This window comes from Heterocephalus glaber, unplaced genomic scaffold (assembly GCF_053883595.1).
Source record: "Heterocephalus glaber isolate CG9 unplaced genomic scaffold, H.glaber_assembly_v1.0 deba00000818, whole genome shotgun sequence".
Classification (NCBI taxonomy): domain Eukaryota; kingdom Metazoa; phylum Chordata; class Mammalia; order Rodentia; family Bathyergidae; genus Heterocephalus; species Heterocephalus glaber.
In genome coordinates, this window is record NW_028258164.1 from 4,642,443 (window position 1) to 4,659,215 (window position 16,773).

The following is a 16,773-nucleotide window of genomic DNA, read 5'->3' on the forward strand; positions in this document are numbered from 1 at the left end:
ATCACGAAAGCAATACAAAGTTGTTAAAAGACTGAAAGCAAAAGAGCTTATCCCACTTCCAAAGGGAATGGACAGCAGCAAGCATAGCAGTGAGCAGAGCAGAGAGGAGTGCTGACTCAACATGACAACGGTCTAGGCCAACTGGCTCCAAACTGGGATGCAAGGAGCTTTCTAAGTGGTCTGCAAACAAGGACAGCTTAAGGAAATCAGTTCACACATTCCTTCCTGCTGAGAGGACACTCTGGTTAAAACTTTTCCCAAAAAAGCACCTCTACACCAAATAATTATGTGCCCTCTTTCCTTCTTTACAGAAACACAAGACCCAAAAAACAAACAGGAAGCCAAAGAGTTTCCTTTCCTCCATTCATTCAGTGGGTATGTATACTATGCATTATGTACTATTCTAGGGGCATAAAATACAAACAGAAATCCCTGCCTTCTAGTATTTATGTGGAGTAAGCAGGCGATGAGAGATAATAAGGGAGAAGATGACACTTGAGCAAAGACTTGTAGGAGATGGGGGAGTCTTCTGCATCTCTAGATCTTTCCAGACCACTGAAAATATCCTTATTAGTGAATTTCAACACATGCTAAACGACAGAAAATAAAAATAAACAATACCTTCAACAATTCTATCATCAATATCTTGACCTGTCCCATAGGATTCAGTCAGGTATCTGTTTAAAACATAAGATCAAAAAAAAAACAATTAGAATGCAGTAATACTGCATACCATATATTTATAATTTTAGTATTTTTTAGTACATATAAAACTAAAACCTGTATCATCCTTATAACTGAAACTTACAAATTTATGTTCAAATATATTTTATTATAGCTTTAAATTTATTTAAATTTATTTAAAATTCTATTTAAATTGTCTTTAACATCTAAATCAGCTATTTTTTAAGCTGTTTTTAGAAATATTCTAATTTTAACCAACTAACATATTTGGTTTTAAATATATCACTCATTTCACATGGAAATACTCATCACCTATGAAATTTCAAAGCCTTTTGCAACAGCCAATTAATTCAATCTTTATGGCTACAGAAAATAAGGTAATCTGCCACTGAACAACTGGACAGTTACCACTCTTAGAATTATTACACTAACCGGTAAGATACAACAGAACAACTATTTGCCTGGCATATTTCAAAACACACAGAAACCATTGAGTTATAACAGAAATATACAAGTTTATAGTTATCTTTTTGTATTCATTTCTGTATATTCACCACAGATTTACCATTGACTATTACCTGTAGGACAGAAAAGAATAAGAGATTGAACCACCTAGAAATCTAAGAATATTGGAACATAGTCATTTAACGAGAACAGTATATACATAAGGGGCATTAACAAACTCTTCAATTGGTTTTACATAAATAACTCTGAGTAGCACACACATTTATATAGCAAAAACTAAATTTCAAAGAAGGTCCCACTGTGCAGCAATCAACCAAGAACTGTAATAAGTTCAAATAACACAGTGGTAATACTGGTGAAATTTAAGCATGTCCTGTTCCTAGCAGTAGTGTCACCACCAGGTTAATTTCTTTGGGTACATAAGAACTAAACTATGAGTGTGGGAGCTCCTCTCATTTTTAAATGCTCGGATTTTAAGCAAAGTGTGAAGGGTCTGATGGCAGCACAGGAGATAGGCTAGAAGAAAGTGTAGGGAGGTAGAAACTAAAAGGCAGCTGTCAGAAACTCAAAGTAAAAAATGATCTCAAACACACGAACATAAGGAACATTAAGAGCATAATATCCTTTTGGATTCTGGGTTTTGAAGGAGCATTCCTAGATTTCCTTTTGCTTAACCAGCACTGATCTCTTCCAGGATCCTCAAGTCTCAGAGCTGACTTTAAACAACCTACGGATTAGCTTCCATAAAAAGTGCTTGTTTCTTTAAAATGATAGAGCCTACCATTCCAAACTATGCCCTAAAGTATGCAAATATATTAAAAGTCAACCTAGTGAGAAACCAGGGAATAGCACTACTTCCTGTCAGCTGATTATCAGATCCCAGGATTAAATGGGTACTTTTGATCATCTTAGGAAATTTTCTGCTATCAACAGTAATGATTACATAACAATAAAGACCAGATATAAAACAAAATCAGCAGAGTTTTAGTAAGCAGAGGTTGCTAGAATTCCAATATGTAAAAAGTTCTTCCTGTTCATTAATTTTCCAGATAGCTCATGTTCTTAAAGGAGTATCATTCTACGTAGAACATGAGTCACTTAAAATATGTAACAGCGTGCTATTCAGAATTAGCTATAAATGAATATGTGCTAAGCAAATTGAGTGATACCATTTTTGTACAGCTGTTCACATGAATAATAAATACTTCTGCTGAGAAAAAAAGTCAAACTACTGAAATATTTGCACACCTGTGTTCATAACTACACAATTCACAATAGTCAAGAGGTGGAGGTAACCCAAATGTCTGTCAACAAAGATGTGGAGGAACAAAATGTAGTATGTACCTACTGTGGAATATTATTCAGCCTTTAAAAGGAAAGAAATTCTAACACATACTATAACATGGGACATGTATTACATGGGTGAAATCTTTTTTTATTAATTCTTTAAGTTTATTGGTACATTTTAGGTATACAGTATACATCATTGGGAATTTGTACCTTTACATAATATTATCTTGGTTCTTATTTTTTTCCCCATTTCCATGCCCTCCCTTCTACCCCTCCACCCCTCCCTATTTACAAATGCTTTGTTTCTGTTTTTTCCTTTTCTCATATTCACTCCTTTCCCTTCTTTCCTTTCCCCTACTCCTCCCACTTCCCCTTCCCCTTCCCCTTTGGACCTTTTCTTCCTATTTCACATTATCTATTATACATTTTGATCCTCATTCACACTTTCATTTTCTCACACTAGAGAAATGTCGGTATCTACACATGCATGTCCTATTTATTTCACTTGTGAGTATGGCCTCAATGTGCATCCATTTAGCTATAAATGTCTCTAGTTTCTCATTCATTATGGCTGAGTAGTACTCTTATTTTATTTTTTAAAAAGTACATCTTCTTTATCCAGTCTCCAGTTGTGGGCAATTGAGATGTTTCTAAGTTTTAGCTATTACAAACTGTGCTGCTATAAACATGAGTCTGCATATAGCATTGTGACATGATTCTTTTAATTCTTTTGAGAAGATACCCAGCAGGGGAATAGCTGGGTCAAATTGGACCTCTAATCTTAGTTTTTTGAAGTATCTCCATATTGATTTGCACAGTGGTTGCACCAGTCTGCACTCCCAACAAAAATGGAGAAGGGTTCTTTTCCCCCCACAACCCCACTAGCATTTGTTATTGGTTGATTTCTTGATAGCAGCCATTCTTTCGTTTTTTCTTAAATTCTTTTATTGGTACATTTTAGGTATACAATACGTTTACATTTATCACTAGGTACTTGTAGCTGTACATGATGCATCTTGGTTCTTATTTTTTCCCCATTACCTGTCCGCCCTTCACCCCCTCCATCCTTCCCTATTTACAAAGACTTTGTTTGCATTTTTTCCTTTTCTCATAATTTTTCCTTGCCCTTCTCTCCTTTCCCCTTCCCCTCCCACTTCCCCTACCCATCTGGACCTTTTCTTCCTATTTCAAATTATCAATTATTCATTTTAATCATTTTAATCCTTATTTACACTTTCAGTTTCTCACACCAGAGCAACTATTCAGTATTTACACATGTGTCCTATTTATTTCACTTAAGAGTATGGCCTCAATGTGCATCCATTTAGCTATAAATGTCTCTAGTTTCTCATTCTTTATGGCTGAGTAGTACTCCATTTTATAAAAAAAAAAACCACATCTTTATCCAGTTTCCAGTTGATGGGCACTTGAGCTGTTTCCAAGATTTAGCTATTACAAACTGTGCCACTATAAACATGGGTGCACATATATCGCTGTGGTAAGATTCTTTTAATTCTTTTGGGAAGTACCCAGCAGGGGAATAGCTGGGTCAAATAGGACCTCTAGTCCTAGTTCTTTGAGGTATCCCCATACTGATTTCCACAGTGGTTGCACCAGTCGATACCAGCCATTCTTTCTGGAAGTGGAATCTCAGCGTTGTTTTCATTTGCATCTCTCGAGTAACCAGCGATGTTAAACATTTTTTCATGTTTATTTGCTGTTTCTACTTCTTTGTCTGAGAAATTTTTTATGATACAAGGCAGTCCTAGAAAGATACTATGTGATCCCACGAATCTGGGCTACCTAGAGTAGTTACATTCACAGAAACAGTAGAACGGGGGTTGCCAGGGGCTGGGGAATGAGAAAGGCAGAGTTGTTATTTAATGGGCACAGAGCTTCAGTTATGCAAGATGAAAATGCTGGAGACTGGCTACACAGCAATGTGAATGTACGTAACATTATTAAACTGCACACTCAGAAAAGGTTAAGGTGGCAAATTTTATGTTATGTGTTTTTAACCTCCAAAATAATATTACCCTGTTCCAAAATATTGCAGGGTAACTGAATACTCACCTTAGAACAAATTTTGTATTTTCTGTCTTGCCAGCTCCTGATTCCCCAGATACAATGACAGACTGACTCATCCTGAGCACCTTCATGTCTCTGAAAGCCTTATCAGCTAGGGTCAAAATAACACATTAGTGACCAACAATGTATCAGGCAGAAAGTCAGGAAATGTAGAAGGCTCACTTTAGCACACACCTATAATCCCAGCTATTTGGGAGCCTGAGGCAGGAAGATGGTAAGTCAAGGCCAGCCTGGGCAATTTAACATCACCTTGTCTCTAAATGTATAAAATTTTTGAAAAAGAGCTGGCCATATAGCTCAGTAACACAGTGCTTGCTTAACATGCTCAACAACCTGGGTTCAATCCCCAGTACTGGGGCAAAAATTAAATTTTAAGACTATACAGGCAAATTAAGCACAATTTAATTGTTAAAGTGGTCTAAAATTAAAACAATTTTAAGTCAAAATTGTTTTAAGTTCAAAATTGTTAAGTTTCTGACCAATTTGGCTCAGTAAGACAACTATTTCTCACCTAAAATGTATGCTAACCATTGAGAAAGGCTTTACAAATGTCTCTTTCTCTAAGAAGAGAATACAGCCACCTGGCCTGGATATGGTTCCAGTGTCCCCAAAGGTCCACTGTGACTAGCAGCTAAACAACCTCTTCTTCCCAAGGAGTCCTGTCAAACACTTTGTTACAGTGATGCAAAGCTGACTAATGCATCATGCTAAGAGTACACCTATTCCTTTGTCTAATTTATCAATAACCTGTTACACTCACGTCTATAGAATCATTCAAAACACTTTTTAGCAGTCAAAGGCTAAAAATAAAAGCTACCTTATTTACAATTTAAACATGTAACTAACTTCTCTCCAGCAATCAGCCCAGCCTGCTGATATTCAGGATCTAAGGGTTGTGTAACATTCTGTAGCCTGACACAAGCATATACCAATGCTCACCAGAGCATCTTAGCACCAAAAGTCAATCTGCTGGGCGTGGCTGGTGTATTTACTCTACCCAGCAGTATATGGCACACAGAGCAACCAAATCTGCAAGTGAGGCCTGGTTAGGCCACAGGCAGTATGAAGGGAAGGCACAATGAGAAGCCTACTGCACTGAAACAACACTCAACTTTGGGATATTTCCAGCTGCAAAGCAGCCAGCTGACATCTCTGAACTTGGTAGGAAAGTGGTAGGGAGTAAATTCTAATTCTGATCAAATAACTCCATTTCACTGAGCCTGGAAGCTAGAGGGCTTCAAGATGAGTGTGGCTGGGGAAGACTAAGGCTACTGTCTCCCCACAGATTCTTCAGCAATAGGAAGCAGGTAGTGCTTTCTGCCCCTTCATGTTATTGAGCCCTGATGCAAGGTAATGCCTCGAAGAAGTCTGCTCTCATAGCTCACATCTGGCCCAGGTCATGCAAGCGGCAGCCTAGGATAGGAAGGCCTGGGCCTCAGAGCTGTGAAGGATACTTGTAAGATAAAGTACATCTTACTGAGGAGTCAAAAGAATCATTGGGTCTGCTTTTTTTATGTCACACTTTCAATGGGCAGGAAAATCTAAGGAGATGCAGGCATTTACCAAACATAATGACAAGTGACGGTCCCACTCACTGGCTGCCAAAGCATTCATTCCCACGCTGTGAAAGATGTCTGTTCCTGACAATGCACATGCTGAAAACCCGAGATACACAGGCCTCCCAAAACATGTGTTCAATTCATGGTACCTTTTATTAACTCAAAATGAAAACTGAGTAAATTTGCATATTATGAGCAAAGATAAGAATCAAAATACAATTAAATCCCTTACCAACTGCAAAGACATGAGGTGGCATTGTTCCAAGAGATTTTCCTTGATAAGACTTTATTGTATCTGAAGAATATATTTTAGGTATATCAAAGTACGGGTTCACTGCAATCAGAATGTTGGCAACATATGTCTAAAAGGAAAGACATAAACATGAAACTTTTCTGATTACTATTCTCATTTAAAGCTGATCAAGGGTAACATTAAGGCAAAAGATCCCTTCAATTCTCTAGATATCCAGGATTCCGATATCTACACTAAATACTCTCTATAGGATTCATTATTTCTCCAACTCAGTAAGTCTTTTTATCTTGTCCTGTCCCAGTCATCTCCAACTCAGCATATCCAAAGGTAAGATAATCTCTTCCAACTCCCTTGCCTCAGAGAAAATAAACCAAAATGCTCTCCCCCAGTACATGACACCACCAAGTCACCCTCATCAGAAATCTGAGTTTCTAAAGGCCTCTATCTCAGCCAGGCTTCTTCTGTTGACTCCACTTATCAAATCTACTCCCCTCCTTTGATTCCTACACCTGAACTTAGTTAAATGAATTTTCACATAGGCTACCTCATTCACCCTGCTGTTGAATAGTATAATATAGCTCATGGCACACTTTGGGCCCATCCCCAGTGGTGAATGCCAAAGAGGGCTTTAGCACTAGGTGACTCTTGGTCTCAGAGTTCTGCAAAACAACACATATTAACCACTGACTGGAACACTGATGGGCTAAACGTCTAAATGAACAACCTAAGCTTGCTTCTACATTTGGAATTTAACTGTGGCTCTAAAAGATCAAAAAAATGCACCAGTAGTATTTATAAAATTCCTGGTTAGTTCACTGGAGGGTTGTGATTAAGTAATACTGGCAAAACTAGAGCACAAAGGGCTGTATTTTTCTCTTGTCTGCTTCTAAATGTGGAAGAGAAATTATGTGGGAACCCAGAACTCTTAGATGACTAATCTAGAATGTAGAGAATGCTTGGAACAGAGTAAAAAATAAGAACTTCCAGATCATAGTCTTTCCAGGGGAGACAAAAGGAAAGTATCAGAGATTTTAGTAACTATAAAAATCTTAAATGTAGGCTGTTATTTTACCCAAACCTAAAGAATAGTGATATCTCATGGGTAAAAAACATAAAATATCAAATTTAAACTATTATTCTAAATATTTTCCTTCAGTTATTATTATAGTAACTTTCTCCATATATTATAGTAATAATTATATTTATGTATTGCTGATACTAATAGTTTATAAGTAAAGGATGTAATTGTCGGGGAGGGGAACACACCAATCAGTTAACCTTGAAAACACCGACGTCATACTTCTACTTCAAAGATGATGTTTCCTAGTCATTTCTAAATTATCTTTCATTGATTTGTTGTAAGTTAAACAAAATTTTGTTGCTTTAACAAATTTTTGTATCATTTCATGATCTAAAAATGGCACTCAACACACATTAGATTCTATTCGACATAATTTTGCTTCTAAACATATATGTACTCAAGAATATTAATATCTAAACCTGAATATATTCTTTATTTAGTTAATTCTGAAAAATCTTCAAGAAGGAAGGTAAAATCTATGTGCATAATCAGAAGATACACTGTGTAAACCACAGGTAAACTCTTGGAATTGACTACATTAGTTCCACTTCCCAGCTGTCACTACTTGGACAGATGGCAAAGACTAGATGTAATTCAGTCAGAATTAAGAAAGTACAATTAGGCAAACTGATAGTGATATAAAAGATGAAGGCTGTCATTTGATCTACGAAGTGTCAAAGAAGCCATGTGTTTTCTTCGTTCGAAAATAATGAAGAGTCCCATCTTTCTAGCAGAACCACAGTGAGGAAATCTATCTCCAGCCAACAAAAGAATCTAGACTGGGAGATTTTAGAACATAAAATCTCAGACATGTCCAATGAATAATTACAATTAAAACATAGTAGTAAAGTAGTTTAGGCTTTAAGATCAGCATTTTTATGTTGTTGATACTTTCTGAGATACTGCCTTCTATTCTAATTTATTTTTTCCTCTTTCAAATTTCTAACTTCAATATATAATCCTTATAGGCTGCCTTCAGTTCTCTGCAGAATAATATGAAAAGTGAAATTAATTAATCAGAACTACAAACATATATGAAAAAACAAATCAAAATCCAAAATAATTGTTTTTGTAAATATTCAACTTTGACATTTTAAAGTCGGGAAGATAGTAAATGAGACTCTGAAGTCATTATTTCACTCCACAAATTAAGTGCTCACAGTGTGCCAGGCACATCCTGAGCAGGTGGAGCAATAAATTAGAAAGAACCTTGTCTTCCTGGAGTTCATTCTACTCCATGGGCTCAGAGAAGCAGGATTTCCTGTTAGAAAAATGTCAAGCCTGACAAAGGCAAACAGGCAAAATAATGACTACCACAAAAATTTAAACCATCAGTAAAATACTTTAGCTTTAACTAAAATACTTACATAAATTCTGTCTTTACTGTATCGAACTTTGATATTATGGAGCAATGTGGCTTCATTTAAGTACATTAGTGAACCTAAAACATAAAATTGGTGAATCATTAAACAGTTTTTTAAAAAAGTAAAATAAACAAAATTGTATTAATTGGAATAACTCTGACCCAAGCTAAAATTCAACTTGTTAGGTCAGATTTAATTCCATCTTTTTAAAACCCAGGTACATGTAAAGCCCCAGGGACTAATTTAAAATAAACCCAGCTTGGAAGGGGAAGTATACAGCAGTTGAATGCTTGCCTAAAATAAATCTAGCTTACGTATGTGTAATGTGGTATTTTTAAGTGATGAATTCCAACTAGAAAGTCCATCTTGTGAGTACCATTGAGAGTACACACTGATGAAGCCTGGTGAAGGAGTCAAGTATTGTCCAGACAGAAAGGATTACTTCGGGGACTCTGATTTTAATACACTTCAACATGAAGATGAGACACTACTCCCATGATGCACAGAATCATACAGTTAAAACACAGAAGACAAGACTTAGAATGGTAAGGGACAGTCAGATCATACAGTCCCTCCTAGGTGACATGGCCAGGTAAGAATCCTGGACAAATTACATATGCCTTAACCCATGTGGATATGACACTAATTAAGGCAGAATCAGTACAGATACCTCGCATTTCTGATGTCTGCTCTAGTGATACATCAAAGTTTCTTCCCAATCTATTCTCCAAGCCCTCCAATCTCCTGAGCTCCATTAATACCGATGCTAGAATAGACACAATCAGTCCTTTTCTCAACCACCTTGTTGCTATTATTAGCAGCACGACTTTCTTGGTCATCCAAACCACAAACTTTAGTCAATACCAGAACCACTTTCTCTCATCCTCCTTGTTCTAAAACAATTTGCAAGTCTGTTAGCATGTAAAAAGTACAGCACACGGTAAGCACACCAACGTTAGCATAATCTGAATATCTGAAATGTCTCTTTTCTGTCCATGTATACTGTCCCACCTCAATCTTATTACTTCTTTTTTTTTTTTTTTTGGTACTGGGGATAGAACTCAGGACCTTGCGCTTGCAAGGCAGGAGGCGGCACCACTGAGCTAAATCCCTACCTCTTCTTATTACCTCTTGTATGATTACAGCAGCCTAGTGTTTGTCTATTGCTCCAGTCTCTCTCCTCTGTAATAGAGACTGCTCAGCACAATGACTAAATCAGAGCTCTAGTTAAATCTCTCTTCAACTAAAAAGAAAAAGTGAGTGGGTCTCTATCAATTATCAGTATCCACATTCAAGTCTGATCAAAGCTTTTAATAAACCTACATTCAAATAATCTTTGTAATTTTTTACAATGTAATAATATAAACTAACCTATGAGTAGACTGAACTGTTTATCTAACCCAGACACCATTCGAGCATTGGCTTCTGCCTAGAACATCCTCTGCCTCTCTGAGTGTCAAGAATTGCTCTATCCTTTAAGGCCATCTCAGGGATTATCTCACAATGCTTCTCCATTCCCACAACCCCCACCAGGGCCACTCTCTTCTCTGTGGCTTCTTTATGCTACTTCCCACATACTGCCTGTATTAAAATGATAATGTACGTACCAGGCTTTGGCTATAAGGGCCTTGAGAGCAGATGGTGCTTGATTCACTTATTTGTTGTGCTGGACCTCTTACTGACGCTGTATATGAGCCTACTCTGCATTTATGTCTGGCATACAATTCAACACTTGTCAATGCTGCCAAACAAGAGTCTTTTGGTATACCTATCTCAACAAAGAAAATCCATACTTCTGCACTCATATGACAGTAAATTCATCTTCCAAGGGCCTCACTGTTTTCTAATGCCACTTAAAGTGGAATAAGAGTAAGAAGTGGGTGAAGCCTCACAGTAGTTGAACAGCAGGTTTCCTTTGACTTGAGGGAGGATTTGAAGTAAGCAGCAGAGGTATATCTGGTTTGGGTACAGGGTCACCTGTCTTTTTCTGCTCCTACTCATCTTCCTCCCTGGTCTCCTGGAAATCTGGCCTACATGTTGGTGTTTCCTTGTTCAAAGGACTCTGCTGAATGACTCCCCCATTTCTTGCTTTCCTCTGAAATACCTGTTGTGTGGCATCATCTGCTTAACTCTAAGGAAGAACTACAGAGAGCTATCCTATAAACCTGTGCCAACACATGAATGACTGCTAGCTCTTCTCTCCACTGCATTCTCAGGTATAGCTGTCCATTAAGCCAAACAGATCTCTTAGGAGGTAAAATATCTGCCAATGTCAGTGAGAATTTGCAAGGGGGATCGGTCCTTACATGACACTACTCAGGCTGCTCCATTTTCACGAGAACATGGAGAAAAAGAAAGGACATTATTTGTAGCCTTCGATTTGCCCAAGTGAGAAATATTTAGGTCTTACATGCCTACACCTATCTGAAGGTGAGACCTAGGAATATATACAAGGATCTCAGGAACAGCTACCTGCCCCACGCAATTCTCCTGGTACTAAGCCCTATCCCTAGGGTTACTTGGATTGTTTATTTTATATGCATTTTTATATGAATTGTTTACTTTTTGTGCCTAATTAGTCATACACTTATATGTAAAAGATAGAGACCAAAAGCATAAACATAATTTGTTTCTTGTTTTGTTTTTTCTTTTTTTGGTACTGGGGATCAAACTTGGAACCTTGCACTTTTGAGGTAGGCAGTGGAACCACTGAGCTAAATTTATTTCTTATAAACACTTAGGTGATACAAGTACATAACACACCAAAAGTTTCTAAGAAGAACAGGTATAACTTCATTATTAAATCTGACTAGGAAATTAACTGAGTATTTTTAGGATCCTGCTTATTGAATACAGACCTAGTTTATTGAAAGAAAAAGAGACATAATTTCAACACAGTAGAAGCCAATTAATTCCAGATTTATATTGTTATAGAAGTCATTCATTACTGAAAAAAAGAATAAGCCAACTTATAGAATTCTTTGCAATTTAATACCCTGTATTTATTCTCAACACCTAATAGCTTATAAAATTCATGAAGAACATTGTATGTCATATAAGCAACAATAGCTCAAAATCAGTGGGAAAATATGCTATTATTATCTTTTTAATTACTAATGTTATATCCACAAATTACTTTTCTATTTTGGTATTAATGCCCAAATTCAAGTAAAAAAGGCAAAACACACCCATTCCTACATATAAAACCCTTTACCAGAAAACTTAGAGCTAAAGCAGATAATAAATTTTACTAAATATATAAACAATAAATACATTGCTATAGTACCACCTAAGAATAACATTTTTTTGTTTTGTTTTTTGTTTTCTAAGACAAGATCTCGCTATGTGGTTCAGGCCAGTCTTGAACTCACTATGTAGCCAGGCTGGCCTCAAACTCTCAGCCATCCTCCTCCCTCCTGAGCACTGAGATTACATGCATGTGCCACCACGCTCTGCCTAAAGACAACATATACCTTGGTTTTAACTGAAACTTTATCACACAGTTCAGAACACACTCTATAGACATCAATCATTTAATCACATTTTCACTATGATATAGAAAGGTGCAAAGACATACATGTGAGACCCTAAGGGACAATCCCAGTGTGTCATTCAGACAGCTCAGTAGTACCGTGACAAAACTGACTAAAGAACAACTTCAGGTAGAAAACCTACATTCTAAAATCAACCAAAGCTGCATTTATGAAGGGTTTCATAACATATAAAAATAATAATACTCCTACTTTATAGGTGAGAATCTCAAGAGAGAGTTAAGTTGCTCACGGGCACATAAGCATGCTAACTGCAGTCAGAACTCTCACTGAGGCCTGCCTGCCTACAGCCCAGGGCACTCTCACCACCCAGCTACCCACCATGCCCTGTGTACAGATGGGCATCACACAGGCTTACTCAATTGTGAACTCTGGAGAAAATCGGTAGAGTAACCTTGTTCCTTTGTCTCACCTTTTTTCTTGAAATAGAGAGTTTTTAATGTCAAACACCAGGACAGCTGGACATGATTTTTAAATACTGTCCCCGTCCCATAGTCTGGACTGAAACATACTCCAAAAGCTCATGTGTTAAAGGCTTGGTGCTTAGCTCCATGCTCCTGGAAGATGGTGGCAGGGCTTAGCAGCAGTATATGTGGCTCAGTAATTTGGAAGTTGAGTCAGTAGGAATCACTTAACATCACTATTTGAAGCAAACACCCTAACATTTAAAAAACTACTATTTAATAACTACTTATTGAAAATGTATTTCAAAACATTTTACTAAAATGTTTGACTGGGTGTGATGGCACACATCTGTAATCCTAGCACTCTGGAAGGCTGAGGCAGGAAGATCACAAGTTTAAGCCCAGCCTGGGCAACTTAGTGAGACCCTGTCTCAAAATAAAAAAGTAAAAAATAAAAAGGGCAAGGATGTAGCTTATGCAAAGGCCCTGGGCTCAGTATATAGGTCGAGGAGAGGGGAGAGTAGAGTTGGAGCTTAGTGGGAAGTCGATTAGTACAGTGGGAATGCAGCTTCTCCCCAGGTCTGCTTCTGAGCTGCCATGACTGAGCAACCTCATCAGCCACAAACCCCCCAGGAGGTCCTGCCCAGCCACAGCCCAAAGGCAACAATGGACCGAAACCTCCGAAACTCTGAGTAAAATAAAACTTTCCTCTTTTTCATTTGATTTTCTTGGAGTTTTTTTTTAATAACCAAAAATATGACAAACAGCCCCCTTTAAAAAATTGAAACATGATTACTTAAGGTTGAAAATGTAAGAATAAACATAGCCTGTACACTAGATAAAGGTTTTTTCACCAAACATGCTAAGGTATTTATAAACTGAATCGGTGCCATTTTTTGTTGTGTTATGTCTTGCTTTGTTGGGTGGTACTGAGTATTAAGCCTAGTGCCTTTAAACGAGCCATTTTTTTACTTTTTTATTTTGAGACAGGGTCTTACTTGCTAAGCCACCAAGTTGTTCAGACTGTGTTTGAACTTGTAATTTTTCTGCCTCAGTCTCCCAGAATGCAGCGATTACAGGTGTGAACCACATGCCCAGAGCTGATGTTGTATTTTAATAAAATATTCTGAAATAAAATTTTCAATAAGCAGTTATTAGTCTTTTTAATGTTGGTTTGCTTCAAATAATGATGTTAAATGACTCTTACTGACTCAACTTCCAAATTACTGAGTCATAGATACTGCAATAAAAATTACTTGACTCTAGATAAGATTCAAGTTAACACTCAAGACTGCTAACAGAAGAGCTTTAGTTCAAGCCTCACAGTAAATTATTACCATCCCCCACGTACACAGCGGAAATAACACTAAAGGACAATCAAGAGACTCAATAAAATGCACACCTGAGATAAATTCTGGCCTTTCAGGTTCCTCCGTTTGCATGAACTTTCATATCAAAAAGCTACATTTTTTTCTGAACCAGTATAATGAACTAGCAATACAACCACTAATTTACTTTTTGGGAGGAAAGTTTCTTTTTCTGTGCTAAGAACTAACTTGAACTTCATACTTACAGTTATCTTCCACATCTTTTTTACTGTCCTCTTCTGCAGGGAACACTTGGTTTATAAGAGCCAAAAATGTCTAACAAACATAAAAAAAAACCTCATTAAATGTAAGCTTATGCATGATAAAAAAAGAACAAAGGAGCTTAATTGGTTGCATACATTATGCTGGCAACAATATATTCTTTGATAAAATTCAATACAGATCCTATTATTTAACAAGACATTAACCCCAAAACAGGTAACTTTCCTCAAAAATAGTTCCCACTATTACTGTGGACCTGAGTCAATAATGGAACTCAGTAAATAAGGACGCTAGGCTCTTACACCAAGAGTGACACACTAATGTTAACTTTTTAACAGGCATACTATGCAAAAACTCTTTTTAAAATAAAATGTTTAATGTTTGTATACACAGCAAGTTTGTTTTTAAAAACCGAAAAGTAGCATCAATAAAAATGTAATAAAACATTAATTTTAATATATGAATAAAACATATTTGATACAAATTCCTGTGCAAAGATGTGTCAGAAATATACAGTATCAGAAAATATTTGGTTCATTAAAAAGTATCCATAAATAAACCTGCACTAAATTTACTACTTAAATTCTTTTTTTTTTTTTTGGTACTGGGGACAGAACTTAGAACCTTCAGAGGCAGGCAGTGGCACCACTGAACTAAATCCACTGCCCACTATTTAAATTCTATGGTAGACAGCAGAATTAAGATAGCATCTTGTAAGGGAGAACAAATGATCTCAAACTACATCAAAAGAGAATTAAATTTTAATCCTTGCTCGTCTAACAGTTACTTATAAATTTATACCTTTAAACAATTACAATTACCCTTATAGCTAAAGTTTCCAAACATATCAAATAAAACTCTGAAGAAAAATGGTTCAATTATTTTAAAATAATACTTGTAGAGAAGTATAGCATGTGCATAGCATGTGCTTAGCATGTGCAAAGCCCTAGGTTTAATCTCTACCACCAAAAATATCATCTGCAGGTCTGTGCATGCATGTATGTGTGCATGGGTATATGTCTTATGTAAGAACATTACATAAGACAAGGCTGCCATTATACTCTACAGAGTAAAATCCAGGCTGCAAGTACTACCTCAATTTGAAGTCATATTCAACTTAGAAAACTTTTATGCTCTAAAAACTCTGAGGGCCGGGGGTTTAGCTCAGTGGTTCCACTGCCTGCTTCGCAAGCACAAGGTCCCAAGTTTCATCCCCCGTACCAAAAAAAAAAAAAAAAGCTCTGGAAGTTAATTATTTCAAACCCAGTACATATGTTCTCAATGTTATAATGTGAAAAAGTTTAGAGAAGAGAGCACAAACGTTAATTAATCCATAATGTACACTAATTATATGAATGATAACATAAAGCAATCCACAACCTATCACAACGATTCTACAGAAAAACACACTGGTAAGTAACTCTAACATTAGAAAACTATGTCCCCACTTGTCACACCTATGACAATAAGGATAAAGACCCCTTGTTCCAGGGTTTGGGGCTAGCCTGGTAGGACCCATGCTAAGTGAAAAAGACCCCAGAAAGTTAGAGCACAGGGACAGAAGCTCAGAGGAGGGTGGTGACAGAGCTACTACAAAGTTAACAGCACATGCTGAAACAAGTTTTCAAAGAGGGTTTCTCTTCCTACTTCTTCAACCCTCAATTACCTATGACCTTCATTTTCTTCTCCTCTCCAGGACAAACATCTGTTTCCTCCTGACAACTTTTAAAGGGAGGATTTTTCCTCCTAGCAAAAGAAGAACCAATAACAACACATTGATCACCTAGCATAAAACACCAACCCCACAGAAAATACAGCACATCAACCTCCAATAAGAGACTCAACAAATAAAGCAGCCCCTGCACTGACAAGAAAACTCAAGAGGGAGGGGGACCTGCATAAACAATGATCTCTGACAAGGACTACAGGAGAGCTGAGAAGCTACACTTCCCCTCAGAGGAAAAAGTAATCAACGGTTAATTCTGTTTCATGGGAGAGAAAGATTTGGTGTCCGTGGAAAATTTCCACAAAGAAGGTAACCTCAGTCTTAGATAAATAACCATTTGCTAAGTAAAGAGCTACAGAGAGTGGCACACCAGGCAAAAGGAGAACTGCGGGCAGGGACACAGCACCCTCTGTGATAAACACTGGTAGAAGGAAAGAAACAGCAAAGAAACAGGCGCACAAGGGCAAGGCAAGACTATCAAGGGGGAAACTGCTGGCTGACAAAAGTCCAACTCCAGCAAAGCGGGCAAGAGAAAGGAAATGCAGGCCCTTATAAGCCACGTGCTTTGGGCTTTGACCTAAAGGCCAGTGTGCTGCACACAGGGGACATGAAACCAATTCAGAGGGTCAAGACAGCATTTTCAACAGAATATTCCCTGTGCCGACCATGTTTCATTTGATCAACTGTATTATTTATGTTACATACACAAACACACATAT

The 16,773-nt window shown here is 37.2% G+C and overlaps 1 protein-coding gene across 13 annotated transcripts in view; it reads right to left on the minus strand.

Annotated features, from left to right (window-relative positions):
* The window catches only part of Myo6 (myosin VI), a 164,458-nt gene that overhangs the window by 85,125 nt on the left and 62,560 nt on the right, over positions 1-16,773 (minus strand). For 12 of the 13 annotated variants that reach the window (XM_021243782.2, XM_021243780.2, XM_021243779.2 and 9 more), the window contains 5 exons: positions 14,313-14,382; positions 8,788-8,861; positions 6,319-6,448; positions 4,513-4,618; positions 622-677 (listed from right to left, as the gene is read on the minus strand). In XM_021243782.2, coding sequence (XP_021099441.1) covers positions 622-677; positions 4,513-4,618; positions 6,319-6,448; positions 8,788-8,861; positions 14,313-14,382 — 436 coding nt within the window. Of the gene's footprint in view, positions 1-621; positions 678-4,512; positions 4,619-6,318; positions 6,449-8,787; positions 8,862-13,737; positions 13,861-14,312; positions 14,383-16,773 lie in introns of those variants that run through there. The other variant, XM_087207760.1, reaches the window with a different exon arrangement.